General features: G+C 32.4%; 2 protein-coding genes across 14 annotated transcripts in view; one reads left to right on the top strand and one right to left on the bottom strand.

Moving 5' to 3' along the window:
• LOC142326454 (uncharacterized) overlaps positions 1-21,285 on the bottom strand; it is a 161,834-nt gene extending 140,549 nt beyond the window's left edge. For all 13 annotated transcript variants that reach the window (XM_075368989.1, XM_075368984.1, XM_075368985.1 and 10 more), the window contains exons 1-2: positions 21,166-21,285; positions 8,804-9,183 (exon numbers count right to left, since the gene is read on the bottom strand). In XM_075368989.1, coding sequence (XP_075225104.1) covers positions 8,804-9,183; positions 21,166-21,180 — 395 coding nt within the window. In that variant the 5' untranslated portion in view covers positions 21,181-21,285. The remainder of the gene's footprint in view (positions 1-8,803; positions 9,184-21,165) is intronic.
• The window catches only part of LOC142326453 (uncharacterized), a 102,517-nt gene that overhangs the window by 3,418 nt on the left and 75,899 nt on the right, over positions 1-23,200 (top strand). The gene's annotated exons all lie outside the window — the stretch shown is intronic.

The following is a 23,200-nucleotide window of genomic DNA, read 5'->3' as shown; positions in this document are numbered from 1 at the left end:
ACTCTTTGATCGCCAAATCAAGGTAAATTACCTAAAGAGAAGGTAATTAGTAAAAACTAATAACGTATTTGTTTCTGCGTACATAGAAATTGAAATTAACCGCCGTTGGAGTATAGTGTTTTTAAGCGGAGATTTTATCGCCTAATATTACTAAAAAAATATTATCTGTTGACATTTTATTATTTATTCGATTAATTATGGAAGTGAAACTTGGACAATCGGAGTATCTGAGAAGAAAAGATTAGAAGCTTTTGAAATGCGGTGCTATAGGAAAATGTTAAAAATCAGATGGGTGGATAAAGTGACAAATGAAGAGGTATTGCGGGAAATAGATGAAGAAAGTAGCATTTGGAAAAATATAGTTAAAAGAAGAGACAGACTTATAGGCCACATACTAAGGCATCCTGGAATAGTCGCTTTAATATTGGAAGGACAGGTAGAAGGAAAAAATTGTGTAGGCAGGCCACGTTTGGAGTATGTAAAACAAATTGTTGGGGATGTAGGATGTAGAGGGTATACTGAAATGAAACGACTAGCACTAGATAGGTAATCTTGGAGAGCTGCATCAAACCAGTCAAATGACTGAAGACAAAAAAAAAAAATTCGATTAAACCGAATAGGCCTTTTAAGCGTAATATGCTTAGAAACGGTGGGCCGTATTCTTGAATCTAATAAAGTGTAGAATTAGATTATTATCCTGCTTTCTGCTATCGATTCATTCTTGTTTTCGGTTCTTTTATTTTACAGAAAACTTTAACCGCGGCCTTGAAAAGGCTAAGAAAATCAACCTCGTTAAATTTAGCTACGAACCGCTACCGTTCATGTCTGTTTCTAACCAAACGACACGATTTCAGCGATGAAGAATTCGAGAAACCGGGTATCTCTCGATCGGATGGACCGATTTGGATGAAATCGGCACGATGATTTTTTGTACGTGACGGCGATTAATTTGTCACGATAGGTGTAGCAGGCAAGGAGATATGGACCTTAAGGGTCCTGTATCTCAAAATTTTATTGAAAGGGCAGAAATGTTTCCCAGCGAACATATTTTCCGGTATTATTCAATCCCCTATAAAGGGATAAAAATATCCTTTTTTCGGTTTCTCGCGCGGTTGGCGAAAGGACCTGTTGGTCTGCCTAAATTATATTTGAACTTTATTTCGACGAAGTAGACTTTTCCGTTATCGGTCTAGAAATGTTAATCGCTGAAATTACTTAATTTTTCATATTTACTTATAATTCTAACGTTACATATTTGTTAAACTGTTTACGCCGTATCAAAACAGTACATACTGAGAATATTATTAAGCGACGTCAGGAACTGGGTGGAGCGAAAGCACGGGAACACAGGCTACGAATTTACCCGGCTCCTGTCTGGACATAGATGTTTTCGGGAGTCGTCGCTCCTCGATCGCCCCCTGGGGACGCCTTCCGGTCATACGGATTCGGATAGTAGAGTGCCTGTATCGTATCTCGTTAAATTTATTATTTTTATTTATGTTTTTTTAGTAAATTAACCGGAGGCAGGGGCAATTTTTTTTTTCTTTACCTTCCTTCACCCCTTTTGAAAAATCGAAGTCTGTTGTTATTTATTCGCGTGAAAATTACACACATCAGAGAACCAATAGATTTACCGCTGAAAGAAAAATCTGAAAAATTGTAAATACGGATTCTATTATTTATTATAAAAAAATGTTACGCGCTTTTTAAGTATGTTAATATTTTCCGTTCGAAAATACATTTTTTTTAAATAATAAACGTCCTTCTGGTAGCGAGTGATCTTTATTTTAATATTCTACGTTACATTACACAATTAACGATTACCAAAATTAAATGCGTTAACAAAATTCTAATAGATATTTCACTAGTAATAATTTTTTTTTTCTTTTTAACAGGTGACTAATTAATTTTATCTAAATCTAATGTTTTTAAATTCATATAAAATTCTGTGCGTCGAGTCTTATCAAAACTTAGTTCATTATCGTTTTGGATGCCCGCGACTTTCATCGCATACTGTGAGTTATTTGTTTATATAATTTTACCGTTATTAAGATGGATAAGATATATTCCTTAAAGTGTTTTAGTTATTTTTTACTTATAATTTACAACTTTTATTTTTACGTAAAAGGAAGTATTGTAATCGCGAATAATTTCGGTATTCAGATTTCAACGGAAATATCCATTTTGATTTGTTTCTGGTGACGTCTGTACATATGTATGTGCTGCGTACGTAATTACCTCGCGTAGCTCAAAAACGATTAGCCGTAGAATGTTGGATTTAAAACTGTTGTAACAGATCTAGTTGTGCACCTCCCCTTTTGATTAGAATCGGATGAACCAAAAGCGTAAAAAAAGCCAATATTTAAAAAAATTGGATTTTGGACTTTTTCTTAAATGCAGTAATAAGCTCTGATCGAGAGGTTTTCTACGATATATCGTAAGCGGTACTTGTTTTCATCGGTTCCAGAGTTATAGCCCCCGATAAAATTTTAATTAATGAAAGAAAGCGACCCCACGCACTCGTGGGTAAGATTACCCTTTGCGGGCCCAGTTAAGGGTTAAATTAAAAAGTTGATTATATATTTAATAATGTGTACATCACGCGAATTTATTTTATTTGTTTTTCCGATTTACATTTAAATTACGGGTTCGTTTATTAACTTCATGTAGTTTTTAACTCTTAAGTAATTAACCGTTTAAAACAATATCTTTTTCACGTGTAAAGAAGGATATATTTTAGGTAAGAGGGCCGTATTAAAACCACGTGTTATCGCGTCCCTCAGTTTTCTGTTTTTATTAAATATTTATTAATTAAATATTTACTTGATTAGTTGATTAGGACATAGAGTATATTTTTGTGAACATTTTCAAGTGATTTGATCAATTTTAGGACGATTCTGTGATTTATTGTAGAATTTTACGGTTTTTAATTTTAATATTAATTTTTAATAGCCATTTAAATGTCGCCATAAATGACGTTTGGCTAGTTCGATGACGCCATCTTTCTCGTTGAGAGTGTGTATGTGTGCTGCCAGGCCAGCTGCGCTTCCCTACTCTGTTGCTATTGGTGCAGATGGGACACGTGATGCGCCATGCTGCTCTGCGCATCTCAGTCATTGCTATGTAGTTAGTGCAAGAATTATATAAAATAAAAAACCTAGACTTTAACGTAATATCTGTTAGAATTACTACTATTCCAGGAGTACGCTTGCATATGCTAAATACTAACTCCTCCTTCCCCCAAAAATACCCGGGAGCTGCTGATTACAATACAATACAAAAATACGAGCCTTATAAAAATTTAATTCGCTAACGTCTAAAAATCTGGATTCCTGCAACTCTTTCTTGCGTAAAGTAGTGGGTTATTTCTATATAAAATTTTACTATTATTGGGGTCGATGAGATACGTTCCTATTCCTTAAAGTCTTTTCGTTATCGTTTCCTGATGGTCTGATCGGGTAGCGGTTACGTAAGATAAAAGAAAAACATAATAAATCGCATAAACGCTATTTAAAGTTTGTTAAATTTATAATTATATACCAGAATCGCAAGAAGAGTTTACGCGTCAACTATAATAAAGGAAAACAATACGGTAAATAACATTTACGCTACAAGAACAGAAGACTAAACTGAAAATATTACGCTCTGCATCGAACACACATTATATTTGCAAATACAAAAATAATAAAATCTAATTTTACCTTTTTTTATTACATTCCGACAACACAGAAACAGCCGCGAACAGGAAGTCAGAATTAAATAAAATATTTAGATACTTTAATCTTGTAAAGAGCTTAGCGCAATGATTTATCGATAACAAAACATTTACACTGCACAACGTACTCGTATTACAACGTTTATTATATTTGTTGACAAATTCTAGCCCGGTATTGCGAAATCGACAACTCTGCTGGCGACGTTGCTGTCTGCGACGTGTGTCCTTGACCACAAAATCTAATAATTTTTATTTTTTCCTTTTGCGGCACACTCGACAAAAAATACTGCATCTCTGTTATATCCGTTTAATTAAATTTTCATTAACATCTAAAGAAACATATTTACAATTCTTATTTGTATCGCTAGATTAAATAATAAAATCTTCACAATTTATTTCTCGATCGATATTATTTCAAATGAACATAAATATTTCCATTACTTTTTGTTAGCACTAGACTAGATAGGGAATCTTGGAGAGCTGCATCAAACCCGTCAAATGACTGAAGACAAAAAAAACTTGTTTTTCCTTATTCTAATTTTTGTTGATACTATTCCAGTCGCATAAAATATCAGTTACATATTATTCATACAGTCGATTATCCTACTCTCTTAGCCCTCCTTTTTCTAAATAAGATACATCCCATATATCGTTTATTTTTTGAATTTTTAGAACTCAAAATCGTATTTTGAAATTTTAAAAACTAACTGAGATTATTAATTTTCCCTACTCCATACCCTGATGTTAGAATATTCCTGATCTGTGCTTTTCCCCTTATCGACCTAGTATCTATTAACTCTCTCTCCTGATCGAGCGATTTTTCATCCGCGTGTTTGTTACCGATGTACTGAAGCTTCATTTCTTCAAAATTTTCTGTTAGTTTTCGTTGCGGTACATCATTATGGCCGATAATGATATTTTTCTGTCGATTATCGTTTCACCTTGGACGATCTTTAAATAAAATAACGGTGTAGTAACATTGAATAGAATAGTAATTCTATACGATAAAATTAAACACAGAACTGTGATGCCATATGTCCCAATACATATCTATATTTACATCTATACTATTATATAGACAGGAAGAGGGTTTTTGTTTGTTCAGGATAAACAAAAAGAGAAAACTACTCGATCAATCACAACCAAATTTTTACCGATGTTTCTTGGCACAACTGAAAAAATTTTTCGATATATTTTATCTCAAAAAATCTCTAAAATATATATATAGATATATAGTAGTGGAGATTTGCCGGCTGAAGCGTAAACTTTAATGAACTATGAACTTGATCATCTATCACCGCGTGAACCGGGTTGGAACTGAATGATTTGAATCGATCGATTGAATAATATTACAAAAAGAACAGAATTATTAATAGAATTTACGTTAAATAAAATAATATTAAATAAATTTTAAAAGTTTCTGTTTAACAATAATGGGCATGCCATAAGGACTGTGTCTGAGGCTAGAGAGGTGAAGTATGCAAGCACCTCATGGGAGGCTAGACCAATCATCACCATCAACTGTAACAAACAGGGTGCCTGTTTTGGGAGGTGCAACAGGGTGCTCTTATAATATCTCTGCAAACAATTATCCGATTTTCAAAATTTTAACCGGCTATCTGATAGTATGTTGAATACTAACTTTTGCATGCACCAGGTACACTCTTGATCTAAGAAATCACGGTTATTCGGAAATGTGTATATATAGAGTTTGTCTGTTTTCTCATCACATGAGAACCAACCGACCGATTACTTTCAAATTTTGAGAATACACTTGTATTCGAGTTATCCCAGGGAAGGTTTTAAGCTGTCGACCGAGGCTCTAGCTCCTTTGAAGGTAAATATATTAAAAATATTCATTATTTCTTCTCGCCCGACGAGGGTGAAGTTGTGAATTAAGGATATTCATTAAGGAAAAAGTAGATTAATCCTTTTACTTCATTTTTATATTTCTGCTACAGTGACGAAGAAATAAGTTATGAATTCTTTGCCGTACAGGCATATAAAGCCTGAATACTATATTATTTATCGGTATTATTATAACAACCATGAGGATAACGTACTGTGTAGGGGTCCAGGAAGTGGCGCCCTCTGGGTAGATGGGAATGGCGATTTAAGCAAGCTGTGCAGGTGTCCAGGGCAAAAATTGGTCCTTCTCAAAAATTGGTAATGGCAAGTGAAGCAAGCTCTGCGGCCATGGAGGTAGGTTCCTTGGCCTACCCGAAAGCCACAAACCCAAGTTAGCTCGTGGTTCATCCAAGGGTCCAGGTTCCGGTTAGACAGGCTAGCTAGTATATTATACAGAACATACCAGAAATGAGTAGATGCTACTTCACAAATTAAAAAATAGAACTTCTTCAATATTTTCATGGATGGATCAAGGGAAACCATGGTAAAACCTTGATTAGACCACCATCATAAGACTAGTTAATTAAAAAATTTTTAATTTATAATAATTTTATATTAACTATAAAATAAAATAATATGTGATTTTAATCGCATCTATAAAATATATGCGATTAAAATCTATATTAATTATTTAAAATATAAACACTAAATAATGTTAAAGTAAACACATGATGGTACTAAATATAAAAACAATTAAAAAGAAATCGGAGTTCAGAAGGTATTAATTAAAATTGTTTAAGCACACACTGAATGGGATCATTGTTTAACGCTTTGAGGACCAGACCTTTTTTGGAGATGGTTAAAAAAAAACACATGCTCATATTATTGTTGTTAAAAAAACTCACAGTGCCTTACGGTGAGTATTTGTAAGCGTGTGCTAAAATATTTATAAATTTTTTTATTATTAATACTTTTTAATTGTTTTTTTTAATAGTAGGAAAACCAATGCACTATCAACTAGAAATATTTTTGTGGTCATATCTTATTCAAAAAGTTTTCTAAACATTAAAGAAACCAAAAAATGAAAAAAAATGAGTTTGAAAACTCAAAATCAAGAAACAATTTTACGATGGGAATCATAATTTTTAGAATTGTTGTCCTGTTTTGTGTTAAACCTGAAAATTCCATGATCTTTAGAGAGAAATTGATAAATTTTAATCAAATTTATAAAATTTTTAGAAGTCGGTACACAAATCACTATCAGGTTGAACTTTCCTAAGTTCCCGATCTATTTCACTCTGTGTTCTAAGTACACCGCACATTTTGCGTATTATAGCAACACGCTAATAAATACTACTGGGAAAAAGAAAATAAAACAATAAGATGAAATACGTATACAATGATAAACGCACAATGTTCTCGGCTCATTTACGTACTATTCGATACACCAATAAATACAGTATTGTAAAAAACTAAATAAATAAAATAAAGCATTCCTTTTCACTCTGAAAGTACTATGATTTCACGGCCGATGTAAAACAATAACGATGAACAACATTTACATATTACACGACGAACACGATTAAATGTTCTCTAAAATAAAAACACAAACGGTCGTCAAGTGCAAAATAATAATTATTTTTGTTTACCATCTGAATATTAATTGTAATGTCACGTCGATTTTAAACAGTAATAAACGTAACCTCTATCAAGCAGACTTCCATGTCTACATGACAACCAAACATGTGATCAGCACAAACATCATTTTGATGCTGACAAAATTTTGCAAAATCATCTTTCTCATGTAAAATGAGATTGACGAAAAATTGCCGGTCGGTTTCTTTACCGTAAAACTGACCTTAACAAAAAATCAGCTGGTCTTCAAAGGGTTAATTACTATTATTTTTAAATTCATACGCAGATAATATTGTTTCTATAAAAGAAACTCTTTTAATTGTACTTTAAATAAATCGGTGTAAAGATTTTTTTAGATAGTTCAGTAATTTAGTAAAGTTGGCAATCGAAGAATAATAAGCTACTTTCACATAAACTGTAGTATTATGTTTCATCACGTGAAAACAGTTCAGCTGTCTGGTTTGATAGAGGTGGATAATCGTTTTAAAACTAAGAAATTATTGAATTTTAACAAAGAATGTAAATTTATAAATATAAACACAATATCGATTTACATAACACTTATTAATCATCTGGTGTTCTGCCTAACGGTGTAGGTCCCTTACTGCAACCAGTCTCCATCCAAATCTATCCCAAACCCTCTTTCACTTGCTGTAGTTCCGATTTTCAACTTACCTATTAACCACATCCTTCTTCTTCCTCCCCTTTCTTTCTCCTTCTTCCAATTCTTTTGATGCGGTTGTTAAGATTCCATTTCCTGTAACTGCATATCCTCTCCTTATTCGTCCATCTTATTTTTCCCATCCTTCTTCCTATTCGCATCTCAAAAAACTCAATCTAGTCCCTCTCCCTTTTCCTTATCACCCGTGTTTCACTTCCGATCAACAAGACACTTCACACATAGCGTTTGACTAACCTCTTCCTTAACTCAAAATTCAGACTTTTAACTGCACAGTAATTTCCTGTTCTTATTGAAAGCTTCCACTGCCACTGCTATCCTTCCTTTTACTTCTGTTGTGCTTTCCTGTTCTCTTACACCATATTTCCCAAATGTCAGTAATTTTTTTACTTTTTCTATTCTTCCTTCGCTTATCTTTGCCGTTTACTTCCGTTACTTTAGTTTTTCCTATATTTCATTCCTTCCTCCAGGACTTTAAAATCTTTGAAGCACATGCGTGTTATCGGCTAAAATTACCGTCTCATCGGCAACTCTTATTCTTCATTCTCCTTTACATATTTTTTCTTCTAATAAATTCCTAATCGTATCTTCAATGTCAACGATTAAGTGTCAATAAGAGACATATTTTATATAGTAAATCACGTATATTTTTGGGTGCCAAATATTGATCTGATAGCCTAATTTTGTATCTTGAAAACTCACCCTTATGACACATTTTTAATAATAATATTCTGTCGAGATCTCTTTTATAATGTCACCAAGACATAACATCAGAATTTAATAAAGCTAAAACCAAGGTGCATACTGTAAATAATTAAAAAAAATAAGTTAAAAAGAAAAAACATGTTTATATAAACCAACCTACGCAAACAAATAAAAATTTAATTTTATAATAGAAAAAACAAAATAAATTAATTAATACGTACACTTGAGAAGGTGCCAGAGCCTCTAAAGCTGCTATCGCATCATCGACCGTATCATTTTCATTGTATAATTTTTTCATTTTCTTACTTTTCTTTTTACTATGGCCATCGTCATCGTTATCTTCAATCTTATCTTTATCAATTTTATGTTTCCCTTTACTCTTTTTATCGTTATCGTTTTCATCATCATTATTATCATTGTCTTTACTATCTAATATCGATTTAAATGAATCATTAGGTATAGCAAGACCTGGAAATTTTTTCGCTAGTTTATCGGCACTCATTAATGGAGGTGTTTTATCTATATCATTATTAATATTTGATGATGACTTATTTGGTCTCATATGTTGTATGATACGTAAAAGATTTGAAATAAATGAATCCTACAACAACAAAAAAAACCAAAAATTAAACAAACATTAATAAAAATATGAAATGTATACATACAATCTCAAATATACAATTGAGAATGTTATAAAGATACAAAATAAATATATTTACAGTAGAGATCGGTCGGGTATTCCTTTATCGACGAATAGCACGCAACCTTATAAGCACCAATGGTAAATATTTTCAATTCCACCTATTAAAAAGCAACATCGATTTCTTAATGCGTACTACTTTGTCTCAAAATGAAGTTAACTATATGAAATACAGCTTACAAGATGTATGTTCACTACAATATCTTTATATAACAGAAACTACCTCCTCTATGATACATGAGACCTTGCCGTTGGTGAGGGGGCTTGAGTGCTCAGGGATACAGAGTAGCTGGACCGAAGGTGCAACCATATCGGAGAGGTATCTGTTGAGAGCCAGACTAAGGAATGATTCCTGAAAGAGGGCAGCAGCTCTTTCAGTAGTTGTTAGGGGCGTAAGTCACAATGACTTAAACGGCCATATCAACATCACTCAGTCCTCTGAGTACTGCGCAGCTGAAAGCAATGGAAAACTACAGCTGTTTTTTTTTCCAAGAAAATGTGGCTCTGCATTTTCAAAAGCAATAATGGAGGCGCCTTCCTTGGTAAAATATTCCGGAGGTAAAATAGTCCCCCGTTCGGATCTCCGGGTGGGGACTACTAAGGAAGGGGTCACCAGAAAAGTAAAAAATAACATTCTACGAGTCGGAGCGTGGAATGTTAGAAGCTTAAAAAAGGTTGGTAGGCTAGAGAATTTAAAAAGGGAAATGGATAGGGTAAACGTGGATATAGTAGGAATTAGTGAGGTTCGGTGGGAAGAGGAAGGCGACTTTTGGTCAGGTGATTTTAGAGTAATTAACTCAGCGTCAAATAATGGGCAGGCAGGAGTAGGTTTCGTGATGAACAAGAAGATAGGGAGGAAAGTGGAGTATTTCAAAACGCATAGCGATAGAATCATTGTAATAAGGATAAAATCAAAACCTAAACCGACAACGATTGTTAACGTCTATATGCCTACAAGCGCCCATGATGATGATGAGGTAGTGTGTATACGAAGAGATTGATGAAGCAATTAAACACGTAAAAGGAGATGAAAATTTAATAATAGTTGGAGATTGGAATGCAAGCATTGGAAAAGGCAAGGAAGGAAATATAGTGGGTGAATACGGGCTGGGCAAAAGGAATGAAAGAGGGGACCGACTTATAGAGTTTTGCACGAAGTATAATTTAGTAATTGCCAACACCCAATTTAAAAATAATAATAGAAGAATATACACTTGGAAAAAGCCAGGCGATACTGGAAGGTATCAGATAGATTATATCATGGTTAAGCAAAGATTTAGAAATCAACTCGTTGACTGCAAAACTTACCCTGGAGCAGACATTGATAGCGACCATAATTTGGTGATAATGAAATGTAGATTGGGGTTTAAAAACCTGAAGAAAAGGTGTCAGATGAATCGGTGGAATTTAGAGAAGCTTGAGGAAGAGGAGGTAAAAAAGATTTTTGAGGAGGACATCGCAAGAGGTCTGAGTAAAAAAGATAAGGTAGAAAATGTAGAAGAAGAATGGGAGAATGTTAAAAAGGAAATTCTTAAATCAGCAGAAGCAAACTTAGGTGGAATAAAGAGAACCGGTAGAAAATCTTGGGTTTCAGACGATATATTGCAGCTGATGGATGAACGTAGGAATGCTAGTGATGAAGAAAGTAAAAGGAACTATCGGAAATTAAGAAATGCTATAAACAGGAAGTGCAAACTGGTGAAAGAAGAGTGGATTAAAGAAAAGTGTTCAGAAGTGGAAAGAGAAATGAACATTGGTAAAATAGACGGAGCAAACAGGAAAGTTAAGGAAAATTTTGGGGTACATAAATTAAAATCTAATAATGTATTAAACAAAGATGGTACACCTATATATAATACGAAAGGTAAAGTCGATAGATGGGTGGAATATATTGAAGAGTTATACGGAGGAAATGAATTAGAAAATGGTTTTATAGAGGAAGAAGAGGAAGTTGAGGAGGATGAAATGGGAGAAACAATACTGAGATCTGAATTTAAGAGAGCATTAAAAGATTTAAATGGCAGAAAGGCTCCTGGAATAGACGGAATACCTGTAGAATTACTGCGCAGTGCAGGGGAGGAGGCGATTGATAGATTATACAAACTGGTGTGTAATATTTATGAAAAAGGGGAATTTCCGTCAGACTTCAAAAAAAGTGTTATAGTAATGATACCAAAGAAAGCAGGGACAGATAAATGTGAAGAATACAGAACAATTAGTTTAACTAGTCATGCATCAAAAATCTTAACTAGAATTCTATACAGAAGAATTGAGAGGAGAGTGGAGGAAGTGTTAGGAGAAAACCAATTTGGTTTCAGGAAAAGTATAGGGACAAGGGAAGCAATTTTAGGCCTCAGATTAATAGTAGAAGGAAGATTAAAGAAAAACAAACCAACATACTTGGCGTTTATAGACCTAGAAAAGGCATTCGATAACGTAGACTGGAATAAAATGTTCAGCATTTTAAAAAAATTAGGGTTCAAATACAGAGATAGAAGAACAATTGCTAACATGTACAGGAACCAAACAGCAACAGTAGCAATTGAAGAACATAAGAAAGAAGCCATAATAAGAAAGGGAGTCCGACAAGGATGTTCTCTATCTCCGTTACTTTTTAATCTTTACATGGAACTAGCAGTTAATGATGTTAAAGAACAATTTAGATTCGGATTAACAGTACAAGGTGAAAAGATAAAGATGCTACGATTTGCTGATGATATAGTAATTCTAGCCGAGAATAAAAAGGATTTAGAAGAAACAATGAACGGCATAGATGAAGTCCTACGCAAGAACTATCGCATGAAAATAAACAAGAACAAAACAAAAGCAATGAAATGTAGTAGAAATAACAAAGATGGACCGCTGAATGTGAAAATAGGAGGAGAAAAGATTATGGAGGTAGAAGAATTTTGTTATTTGGGAAGCAGAATTACTAAAGATGGACGAAGCAGGAGCGATATAAAATGCCGAATAGCACAAGCTAAACGAGCCTTCAGTAAGAAATATAAGTTGTTTACATCAAAAATTAATTTAAATGTCAGGAAAAGATTTTTGAAAGTGTATGTTTGGAGTGCCGCTTTATATGGAAGTGAAACTTGGACAATCGGAGTATCTGAGAAGAAAAGGTTAGAAGCTTTTGAAATGTGGTGCTATAGGAGAATGTTAAAAATCAGATGGGTGGATAAAGTGACAAATGAGGAGGTATTGCGGCAAATAGATGAAGAAAGAAGCATTTTGAAAAATATAGTTAAAAGAAGAGACAGACTTATAGGCCACATACTAAGGCATCCTGGAATAGTCGCTTTAATTTTGGAAGGACAGGTAGAAGGGAAAAATTGTGTAGGCAGGCCACGTTTGGAATATGTAAAACAAATTGTTAGGGATGTAGGATGTAGAGGGTATACTGAAATGAAACGACTAGCACTAGATAGGGATTCTTGGAGAGTTGCATCAAACCAGTCAAAGGACTGAAGACAAAAAAAAAAAAAAAAAAAAAAAAACAGAAACTAAATACAAATACAAAGTAGCAATATCTATTGATATGTTTTAGTGTAACCTGAACTTTTAAAATGTAGCTTTTAAATAAAGTATAATTCTATTACGTTATACCCATTTATTAACTAGTAGCTGAGCAAATGGTAGAACTCTCATTTTAGTTTGTTAAATTTAGTAAACTAAGGACACATGATAGGGAAAGGCTCAGTGAGTGAAAAACAGTTGTACAGAGTACTATTTTGAAATTGAAAATTTAACGAACAATTGTTACACATAAATTGTTCAATGTTATTTAAAAATTTAATAGAAATTAATTTTTTTTTTAAATAAAAAAATATATAAAATTATTTTTTTATTTTTTTTCATTTGATTTATCTGTTTTACAAACACACAAAGATTAAAAAAATTTAAGTAAGAATAAGACTTCATTTGGCCAGTAATTTATTATATTTATTTCACAGTAAAAGGTTTGTAAATAATAAAGCATATGGAAAAGAATTATAATTAAAGAAATAATATTAGGATGATCAGAGATAGAAGTAAATTGTTTGGCTGATGAGGAAGGTGATGTGATCCTATCAAAAAAATACAGATAAAATATTACGGGAAATAGCTGGTAAAGTTGGATTACAAATTTTTTTGAAAAGATAAAAGTTATGATTAAAGATAGAAAAAATAACAGCAGAGAGATGAAAATAAATTATGGAAACATTACAATTATTGATAAATCTAAACATCTAGAAGAATATTTAATACCAACACGAAAACCTATTATTATTCCTTTGAAAGAAAGAGTAAGAAAGATATAAACTGCTTTAGGATCTACCAAAATACGACATCTGTTCAGAAAATAATCAAACATTTTTAATAACACACCAAGCAAGATATTTAGTGATGTGCGGTTGGCAGTATTATGTTCCACATAATCTCCTCTGTAACCACACGTTCTAGGATTGTTGATATCTCACTTACTTCTCTTGTTATTGTTATTTGAGTGTAACGTGTTTAAGCAATAGTAGTGATTTTTGTAATGTGCGTTTTTCAGGAGCAACGATGTAACCTAAAATTTTGCGTCAAACCGGGGAAAACTTTCACAGAAACATTTCAACTTTTGAAACAAGTTTACGGAAATGATGTTCTGGATCGTATGCGATGTTACGAATGGTTTTCACAATTTAAAAGCAATCATCAATCGATTAAAGATGATCGTCGATCAGGAAGGCATTCAACTTCAACCGATGGCATCAACGATCTGGTCCTATTGACCGTCAGAGAACTTACAGAAGAGATTAGCATCTTGATCGAATCATACTGAGACAGACATTTTGACTGAAAAACTGAACGCGCATAGAGTCGCAACAAAGTTTTTTCCTAATTTAATGTCTGAACAGCAGAAAGAACATCGAGTGGACATTTCTCTGCAACTTATTGAACAAGTAGATGACCTTGAAACATTCACGCAAAGGATCATAACGGGAGTTGGGTTTACAACTACAACATCGACACAAAAGTTCAATCAGTCGAATTGGCAAAGAGTTTCCACACACCAAGAAAGCACGTCAGCCTCATTCCGATGTCTGTGATGCTCTCTGTTTTTTCGATTTTAATGGAAGTGTGCATTTTGAATTCTTCCCTCAAAGTGAAACGGTGAATTGTGCATACTATCAAGGCATTTTACAATGGTTATGTGAAAAAAATCCCTGAAAAGAGACTGGACTGGTGGCGAGACAACTCATGGTTCCTTGGTTCATGGATGTTCTGGATCGTATGCGATGTTACGAATGGTTTTCACAATTTAAAAGCAATCATCAATCGATTAAAGATGATCGTCGATCAGGAAGGCATTCAACTTCAACCGATGGCATCAACGATCTGGTCCTATTGACCGTCAGAGAACTTACAGAAGAGATTAGCATCTTGATCGAATCATACTGAGACATTTTGACTGAAAAACTGAACGCGCATAGAGTCGCAACAAAGTTTTTTCCTAATTTAATGTCTGAACAGCAGAAAGAACATCGAGTGGACATTTCTCTGCAACTTATTGAACAAGTAGATGACCTTGAAACATTCACGCAAAGGATCATAACGGGAGTTGGGTTTACAACTACAACATCGACACAAAAGTTCAATCAGTCGAATTGGCAAAGAGTTTCCACACACCAAGAAAGCACGTCAGCCTCATTCCGATGTCTGTGATGCTCTCTGTTTTTTCGATTTTAATGGAAGTGTGCATTTTGAATTCTTCCCTCAAAGTGAAACGGTGAATTGTGCATACTATCAAGGCATTTTACAATGGTTATGTGAAAAAATCCCTGAAAAGAGACTGGACTGGTGGCGAGACAACTCATGGTTCCTTCACTGCAATGCACGCTCAGCTTTGTCAATTCGTCAGTCTTGTGCCAAAAATCAGATGACTGTCCTCCCTCACCCTCCCATCTTGCCAGACCTGGCTTCTTATGACTTTTTTTTCTAAAATTAAAATCAGCGATGAAATATGCCGTTTTGAGACTATTGATGACGTTAAAGCAAATTCATCACATACCAAAAAGCCATTTCGAATGAAGCAGAAACAATACTCAGAAAAGAGTGTGAATAAGGAAGGGAGTACTTTGAAGGGGACAAGAACCAATAATCTGTAAAATTAATAATAAAGATTAAAAAAATAAAGTTTGATTATTTTCTGAGGAGACCTTGTGTGTACAACAAGAAAGCACTCTTCATCATTGTTAAAATAATGCTATAGAATGTTTAGCACAAAGAAAGAAGATGGTGATGGAGGTGATTGAAAAGAAAAGAATGAAAGGAAAATTTTGAGGAAGATTCTAGGATTAATTAGAGTAAATGGAGAATACAAGTTAAGAAACAATAAAATTTATACAAAAGAAGTTGAAAAGATTTCAACAATATTCAAGATGAAAAGATTAATATTCTGTCACATTAAATTGAGGATGATTAGTGACGAAACTAGAGGACAATTCTGAAAGAAAAAAAACCAGTTTAAAGTAGTTAAGGAAGACATGGGAAAAGGAAATATCAAAATTAAAGGTGTAAAAACACAAGAGATTATAGCGATATGATAAAACAAATAATGAAACCTCAGGTTGAACAGAAAAAAATCAAATCCAAATTTAAAATTGAGTGAAGATTGAAAGAATGCACATGCGCTTAGAAAATATTGGGAGAAAAGAAAAGAGAAACATCTGAAAAAGAAGAAATCATAATTGCAAATATACAATGAAATCATAAAAACCATTACCAACTTAGGCTAACATAAAAATGTTTCATTATTGCCTAAAATAACAGCATAACCAGAAAATTGTAACAATGGAACAAAGAGCTTTAAAATGTATATAAGATTTAAAAATGCCATAACTTTCAAAATAGTCCCCTTGGAAACTCAGATACAAATTCTAGAGCTCTGCTATAAATATAATGCATCCTGAAACTCTTTTTTGGTAATTGTAATCAGCACCACCTGCAATTACCCTTGAATTTCGTCTACTGGCAAATCTTGGCGCCTTTAGCTTGATTTATAATCTGGAGAAGAAAAAGCAGTCATACAGAACTGTCAGGCAAACACAGTGAATGAGGAACAACCGCTAAGTTTTTTTCACCAAATATTGCGGCACAATGAAATTAATATGCAGCCTTGCATTATTGGATGAAGGACTCGGCCCATCCTTTACCGCTTTTCTGGACGTTTCCTTCAGAGAATTTTCTATTAACCATCTGACCAGGAGGTACAAACTTGGGGATAATTCCATCAGTATCAAAGAAACAGATGAATAAGGGTTTCATATTGTAATTTCACTTAATGAGATTTCTTTGGCGCAAATGAAACTGGGTTCTTCCAATGGGACGATTGCTGCTTAATTTCAGTATCGTATCTGTAAACCCAACTTTTGTCACCTGTAATGATCTTGGTAAGAATCTAAGTCAGTTTAACATTCTTTCAGTTCACTACAGACATTTATACGTTGCTGTTTCTCATTACTCAGCGTCCTAATGTTGAATTCTTGTGAAAAAATTTACTAACACATCCCATATGATAATCCCGCACTACATTACAGATGTTTTCAATAATCTATGATCTTTCATAATCACATTCTGAATAGAAATTACATTTTCCGGTGTAATACCAGTTATCCTGAATGTTTGTTTATAATCAACATTAAATGTTTGACCGTTTTTAAAATAAATATTTTATCCAGTTATACATTTATACCTGGCCTAAATCACGGTTAACAAATGCTTGAGTTAATATTTTATAAATATTTACGACTGTTTTTATCAACTTTAAAATAGAACTTGATACAGATATATTGTTCTCTCCTGATCGGTCACTGAAAAATCACAACTAAACAATGGACAATGGAAAACTGCCTGTCAACAACAAACACTTAGATAAAAGCCACTAAACATACAGACTTGTGAAGGACATATTACACTGCTATCAGTGGTGTTCTGACCACCGAGGTTGTGGTTGTAAGAGATCATACGAAGGCAAAAATAGGTTGAGTAAATACACTGATGGAAATGTCTGCTGAGGCATTTACATCGGTGACAACCTGACAGAGGCCAAACATGACTATTTTTTGTTACCAAGTTTAGAGGATCTAAAAGATGACCTCTGGTATAGGGCTATGATAGTGGAGAGGCTTCCTCTATCCAGTAGTTGTGGGGGGAGGGGTAGTCAGGATGTACTAGCCACTCATTCATACAAATTTCTAGAAGTTTTGGGTAGAAACTAGTATCACATCAACAAATTAAGAAAAGACTTCAAATGGAATTATAGGGCAATATATTTTAGACAATAACAACCGCCATGTGGTAACTATGATTTCAGAATAATGCAACAACATAAATCAGACGTTTCTCAACAATAAACTGAAAAATTATTCAATGAATGACACCATAAGGTTTCACAGCAGGATGGGTCTACACAGCAGGATGGGTCTTACCCATAATGTGAGAATGTCCATTACTGCTTTAAAAGATCTTTTAGAAACATTCTAAAAAGGTGATATGTTTTGGTGAAACCAATAGATATTTTGTATGTAATTTTTCTTTACTGAGATTTTTAAATGCCGAATTATTCTACCGTCATTCTCACAGCACTAATGAACTGAAAGCTAGGATTCATGATGCGATCTCCACTAAGATGTTGATGCGAGATAAAGAAAATTTGCATTTAAGAATATAAGAATATGTATTCATGAGTGATAGTCTCTACAGGAAGTTATCTTTAGGAAATGGATTTTTTTAACAAAATTGTGATTCATAATATCAGACAGCAACTTTTCAATAATAATGTTAAAATAAGAATAACTTTAAATGACATTATATATTTATTTAAATTAATTATATAAATGAATAATTAATTATACAATCTTTTATAGATTGTTTTAAAACATTTTAAAAGGATGGATAATTTACTTTAAAAAATAATACAGAATTTCACAATCCAAAGGAAGTATTACATAAATACAGTTCTGTCTCCTTTGTCAGAGATAAATTTTGTTAATTTTTAGGAATAAATGTTTCTTTTTAGTATTTAGAAAGTTGAATAATTGATTAATTTTCACCAAAGAGTCATACAAATGTGGATTAATGTCTAAATTTGCCATGATGTGAGGGATGAATTCAAACGCATCATAGATCAAATTACATTTTAAGCAGAAAAAACAACCGTCAATTATGATAACTGTACTTTCCAATTGTTGGATTTCAGGTCAAATTCATTTAGAGGTTCTGAGTTAAACTAGATTTAGTTGCTGGTCATCGACTAATTGGGAATAGGATTAAAAGACCTGCTTTTACCCCACAGGCAGCTCCATCACTAATTCAGCTTTTTTTTTCTCCAAGCCTCGGACGGGAAGTAGAATCATTGGAAGTTGCACAGCTGAACTACCCGCTTACTTAGCTCAAATACGTTTGCTTCACCAGTAGATTTTTAATCACGAGGGCAAACATTTCCTTATGATTATTTAACTATACAATATTATAACCAGTTTTATTATAGGGCATAATTGAAATGAAAAATAATATATGTGTAATTCATGCTAAAAAACTTTTAAAACAATTTTTTTAAAAGGTAGCAAGAGGGTACTTATATATTAACGCCACCGCAGCTATAGCTGCTGTTTAGGTTATGTTGACTTCGTGTACTGACAAATCGTACGTATATAAAAATGACCTAACTAAATATAACCTACGCTTGCTTTGCTTGCTAACCTTTTACATATTAACGCCACCGCAGCTTCAGCTTTAAAAATAAAGTAGGTCAATCGGATTTCAGTGCTATAACATTAAGGTTATATTATTAATAAGTTGTATATATTATGCATATTTAATGTTAATTATAAGAGGTTAGCGAGCAAAGCGAGCATAGGTTATATTTAGTTAGGTTATTTTGATATACGTACGATTTGTCAGTACACGAAGTCAACATATACGTACAAAGTCAACATAACCTAAACAGCAGCTGTAGCTGCGGTGGCGTTAATACGTAAGTAGGCAAGAGATTTTAAGTTTTTTGTAAATTACTTCTTACTTCTCATATCATACAAAAAGATTAGGAGTCTTATGTCAGTCGAATTAAAACCCACTATGAGTAATATTGTTTCTGCAAAAAGGAAATTGATTAATTGTGTTTCAAATACATTGGTTTTTTTAAAATAATTTGGTAATTAACTAAAAATTCCAATAGAAATATAATAAGGCTTTTCTCCTATAAATATAAACCCATGAAAAAATTAACAAGTTTAATTTTCTAATTATTATTGGTCGGCATATTTATCGTCACCAAAAAATATTCTGACAGCCATTTTGTATCTTAAGTCCAAATAGGTGTTGTTATACTTCTGATGAGAATATATGTAAGCATAGTAAATATTTAATAACAATGAAGTGCTTAGCGTTTTTATTAAGGCGATTCAAAACAAAACAATACGGTTTGATTTTGTCATAAAAAATAATCAATTTGCTCATCTAATAAATCACCCACAAATTTCTCTTCATGGAATACACAAATAATATTATCAATAATGAGAATTCTATCTCAGAGAAACGATATTTCTATCTAAGAAGCACAATGTAATATTTTTATCCATATTTAGTCATACGCTTAACATTTTCTAGCTCAACCTGTAAACTCCTGAATAAAAAAACTGTACATTATCAAAATTCACCACTTTTTAAACAATGAACATTAGTTTTTCAAGCATTTATGACTGTAATCGAATTACTGAATTCATTGAAATGTTATAAGGGTGTAAGCTAAGGGCAAATTATATATTCAACTGAAATGAAATAACATAGTGAGAAAATTAATTAACTTAATTTTAGTATTTAGTAAGTTACAATACCAATCACTATTTTTTCTGTCTTTTAACAAATAAAAATAAATTATTCAATTTTTGGAATTCGTAGGAGTTAATTTTTAGGTTAATAATTTTGCATAAGTTGCCATAAGCTTTCCTTGCTCTGCCAAGCAGTACTAAAGAATCTCTTAACTCTAATAAAATTCTAAAGTATAACAACACAAAGTTGCTCACAATTTTTGTAACCATAACCAACATAGAATATCGTTTCAAATTGCAAATGAGGTGCAAATAACAGCCTATGCAAATTGGAAAAAAGATTACCACCATGGTATTGCAATTTAACATGTAGATTTCTGATCATCTGACATTAGTCTGTAAGAGACAAGAGGACCAGTTTGTTTTTTTTAAAGAAATCATAAAATTTACCTTTTTAAGTAAATAAAATATATCAAAAATTCTTTATGAAAATTACATTTATTTATGAATATGCTACTTTTAGAAGCAATCACACACAGGCTTTAATCAACTCAAGACTCATTCAAAGTTGTTTTTGCTGTAAAATTTTTATAACCATGAAATAGAATAGAAAAAATAAGTTCAGAAAACAACCGTATCAATAAAACGAACTGGTTAATCTTAAAATTCACAAATTGAACAAAATGTTATTTTGGTTACCAATAAAATTTTAATTATGTATAACGCAAACCTGGTTTACAATGGGGTGTGAAAATAAAATACAACTAAATCTGAAAGACTAAAAAACCTTAATAAAGATAGGTCGTACAACAAAACGAACTGCTAATAAAACTTTAGTTAACTGAAGTACTGACAAAATGCAATACGTTTGATAAACCACATAATATATAAAACTGCATAGAATAAAGTTAAAAGAGGAGAATAATAAATACTATCAAAAATCAGATAAGAAAATAAATAAATAATCTTTTATATAGTATAAATGTAAACAATCAAAAATTAGTTAGTACTGTAGTATAAATTACTCTAAAATAAACATATTTAAAACAATTACTTTTAATAATATATCTAGCAAATTACATACCGAGATCTTTATCATTTAATCCTAAATGATTCTCCAGTTCCGTGCATATTTTTGAAACTAAAGAAAGATGTTCTAGCTTCTGTACCTCATCCATTAGGTGCGTTTTTAACTATTCCCGAGTCCACCACTACATAACGATAATTTATCTTCGATAGTTCAAAAAAAGAATCGATAGCCAAATATCGATTTTTTTTAATTAAAAAGGTTACACTATGAAAAGTTATCGGTTGCTGTTAGTTCATTCATAGTTTTAAGCTCCTCTGTCTTTCAAGTTTTTATTTTCTTATGAGAAAATAATTTAATCAAGTTACCGATTGTAGGGTTAATTTATAATCAATAAATTACACCTACACTTAGTTGCGATTTGACTGGTTGGAAACGTTTTTAATTAATCTGGTCCGCGAAACTCAAAGCAGAAAAAATATAAAATATTGAATATATATTTTTTGTAAGACCTTAATAAAAGGTCTTACTTAATATTTTTTTGTATATACATGAGTAGATTGTCACATGGTTTTTATTTTCATTTTACTAGTTTCAAACTTACTTCTTTACTATCTTTTTTTTTACCTCTGGGACCACCGTTAGGTATTGCTTCAGAGGATAAGATGAGTGACAATTTTTGTAACGTGTGGAAATGCCATGCGCGACCGGGATTCGAACCCGGGACCTCGAATGAAAGCCAAGATGCTAACATTCCCGCCAGAGGCCGGCCAAGCCAAATATTTTATCGACTGATAAGATACTTCTTTTGGCTGAAATGATGACATAAATTAAATGGGTTGAATAACAAGCTACTTTCTGTTGGTTTTATTAGACGTTTTTAAATAATGCTAGACTTCTTTTTTAAAAAAAAAACCTGAATTCTCTATTATATTAATAACTATAGCAAAAAATTTGGCGGCAGCAGTTTTGTAGTGAAAATTGATAAAAGCATATTTACAAAGAAAAAAGAATAATATTTGGATGGTAGATATTTGATGAAAATGAAAAAAATAGAACTTCCTTTACACGATTCCTAACAAATTTCTTGTCTAGATAACAGACAGTCAAAACCGATATTATCAAGGAACAATTAATCATTTATTCTGAATCATAGTAGTTATATTGAATAAACATTTGTCTTTCTAAAATTTTAGTTTAGAAAATGTATAACTTCTAGACAAAGAGAACATTATACATACGCAAAGTGCATAATGGTAAAACAATCAACAGTACAAAGAGACTCCATATGCTAATATCAGCAGCACATCACAACCATTGATTCTTTCATAAACCCGATGGTTTATTAAGAGCTTCTGGCCAAAATTAAGTAAACTTCAATTCCATTAACAAAAAAAAAGATCGATCACTGCAAGGAAAAGCCGCCTGAAAATTCAAATACTTTTTTCAAGACTTATTTTTAACAAAATGAATTGACTTTTATAATTCTTTTGTTGCAAGAGAAAGGTACACTGGTTTCACACAACTTACGTGAAAGATTTTTTAAACTGAAAATTACATTATTATATTTTTAAGTACTTTTCATTTTTTGTAGACTTCACAGTTAATTATCCTGTTATTAAAGCACAGTGTTATTTTCATGTAAAATTTCAAGAAAATTAATGGGTAAAAATAATACATATTTCTGGATAGCAGTCTCTTTACATTTTTTTCCTGATCATAAGTTTTTCCTGATATATATTTTTGGCAAGTTTCTTTCCTTTGAATTTTTGCGAATGGCTTTTTAAAAATAAGTAGCAGTTTTTGACCAAACCAAATGAAAAAAAATCAACTTCAAAAACAAAACTCCATTAAAATTTAAAAAGGGATCTTGGGAATTTACTATCTCTGGAAATATAAGTGTGATCCATTGCCCTTTTAAATTATGCAACTGCTTGCACTAAACAGGGCATGTTTTTATTATAACAATAAAAAAATTTCTGTTAGAAGTAAATCATCTGGTTTATGCAGATAACATGGCAATTCTATTAGAAGTCAGAGACAAAAAAAATATAGATATTAATATTACAGGAAATAGCTGGTAAAGTTGGAT

Source organism: Lycorma delicatula, chromosome 6 (assembly GCF_047948215.1).
Source record: "Lycorma delicatula isolate Av1 chromosome 6, ASM4794821v1, whole genome shotgun sequence".
In the NCBI taxonomy this organism is placed as follows: Eukaryota; Metazoa; Arthropoda; class Insecta; order Hemiptera; family Fulgoridae; genus Lycorma; species Lycorma delicatula.
Note: the sequence above shows the minus strand (reverse complement) of the source record. Positions and strands in the feature narration are given on the sequence as shown.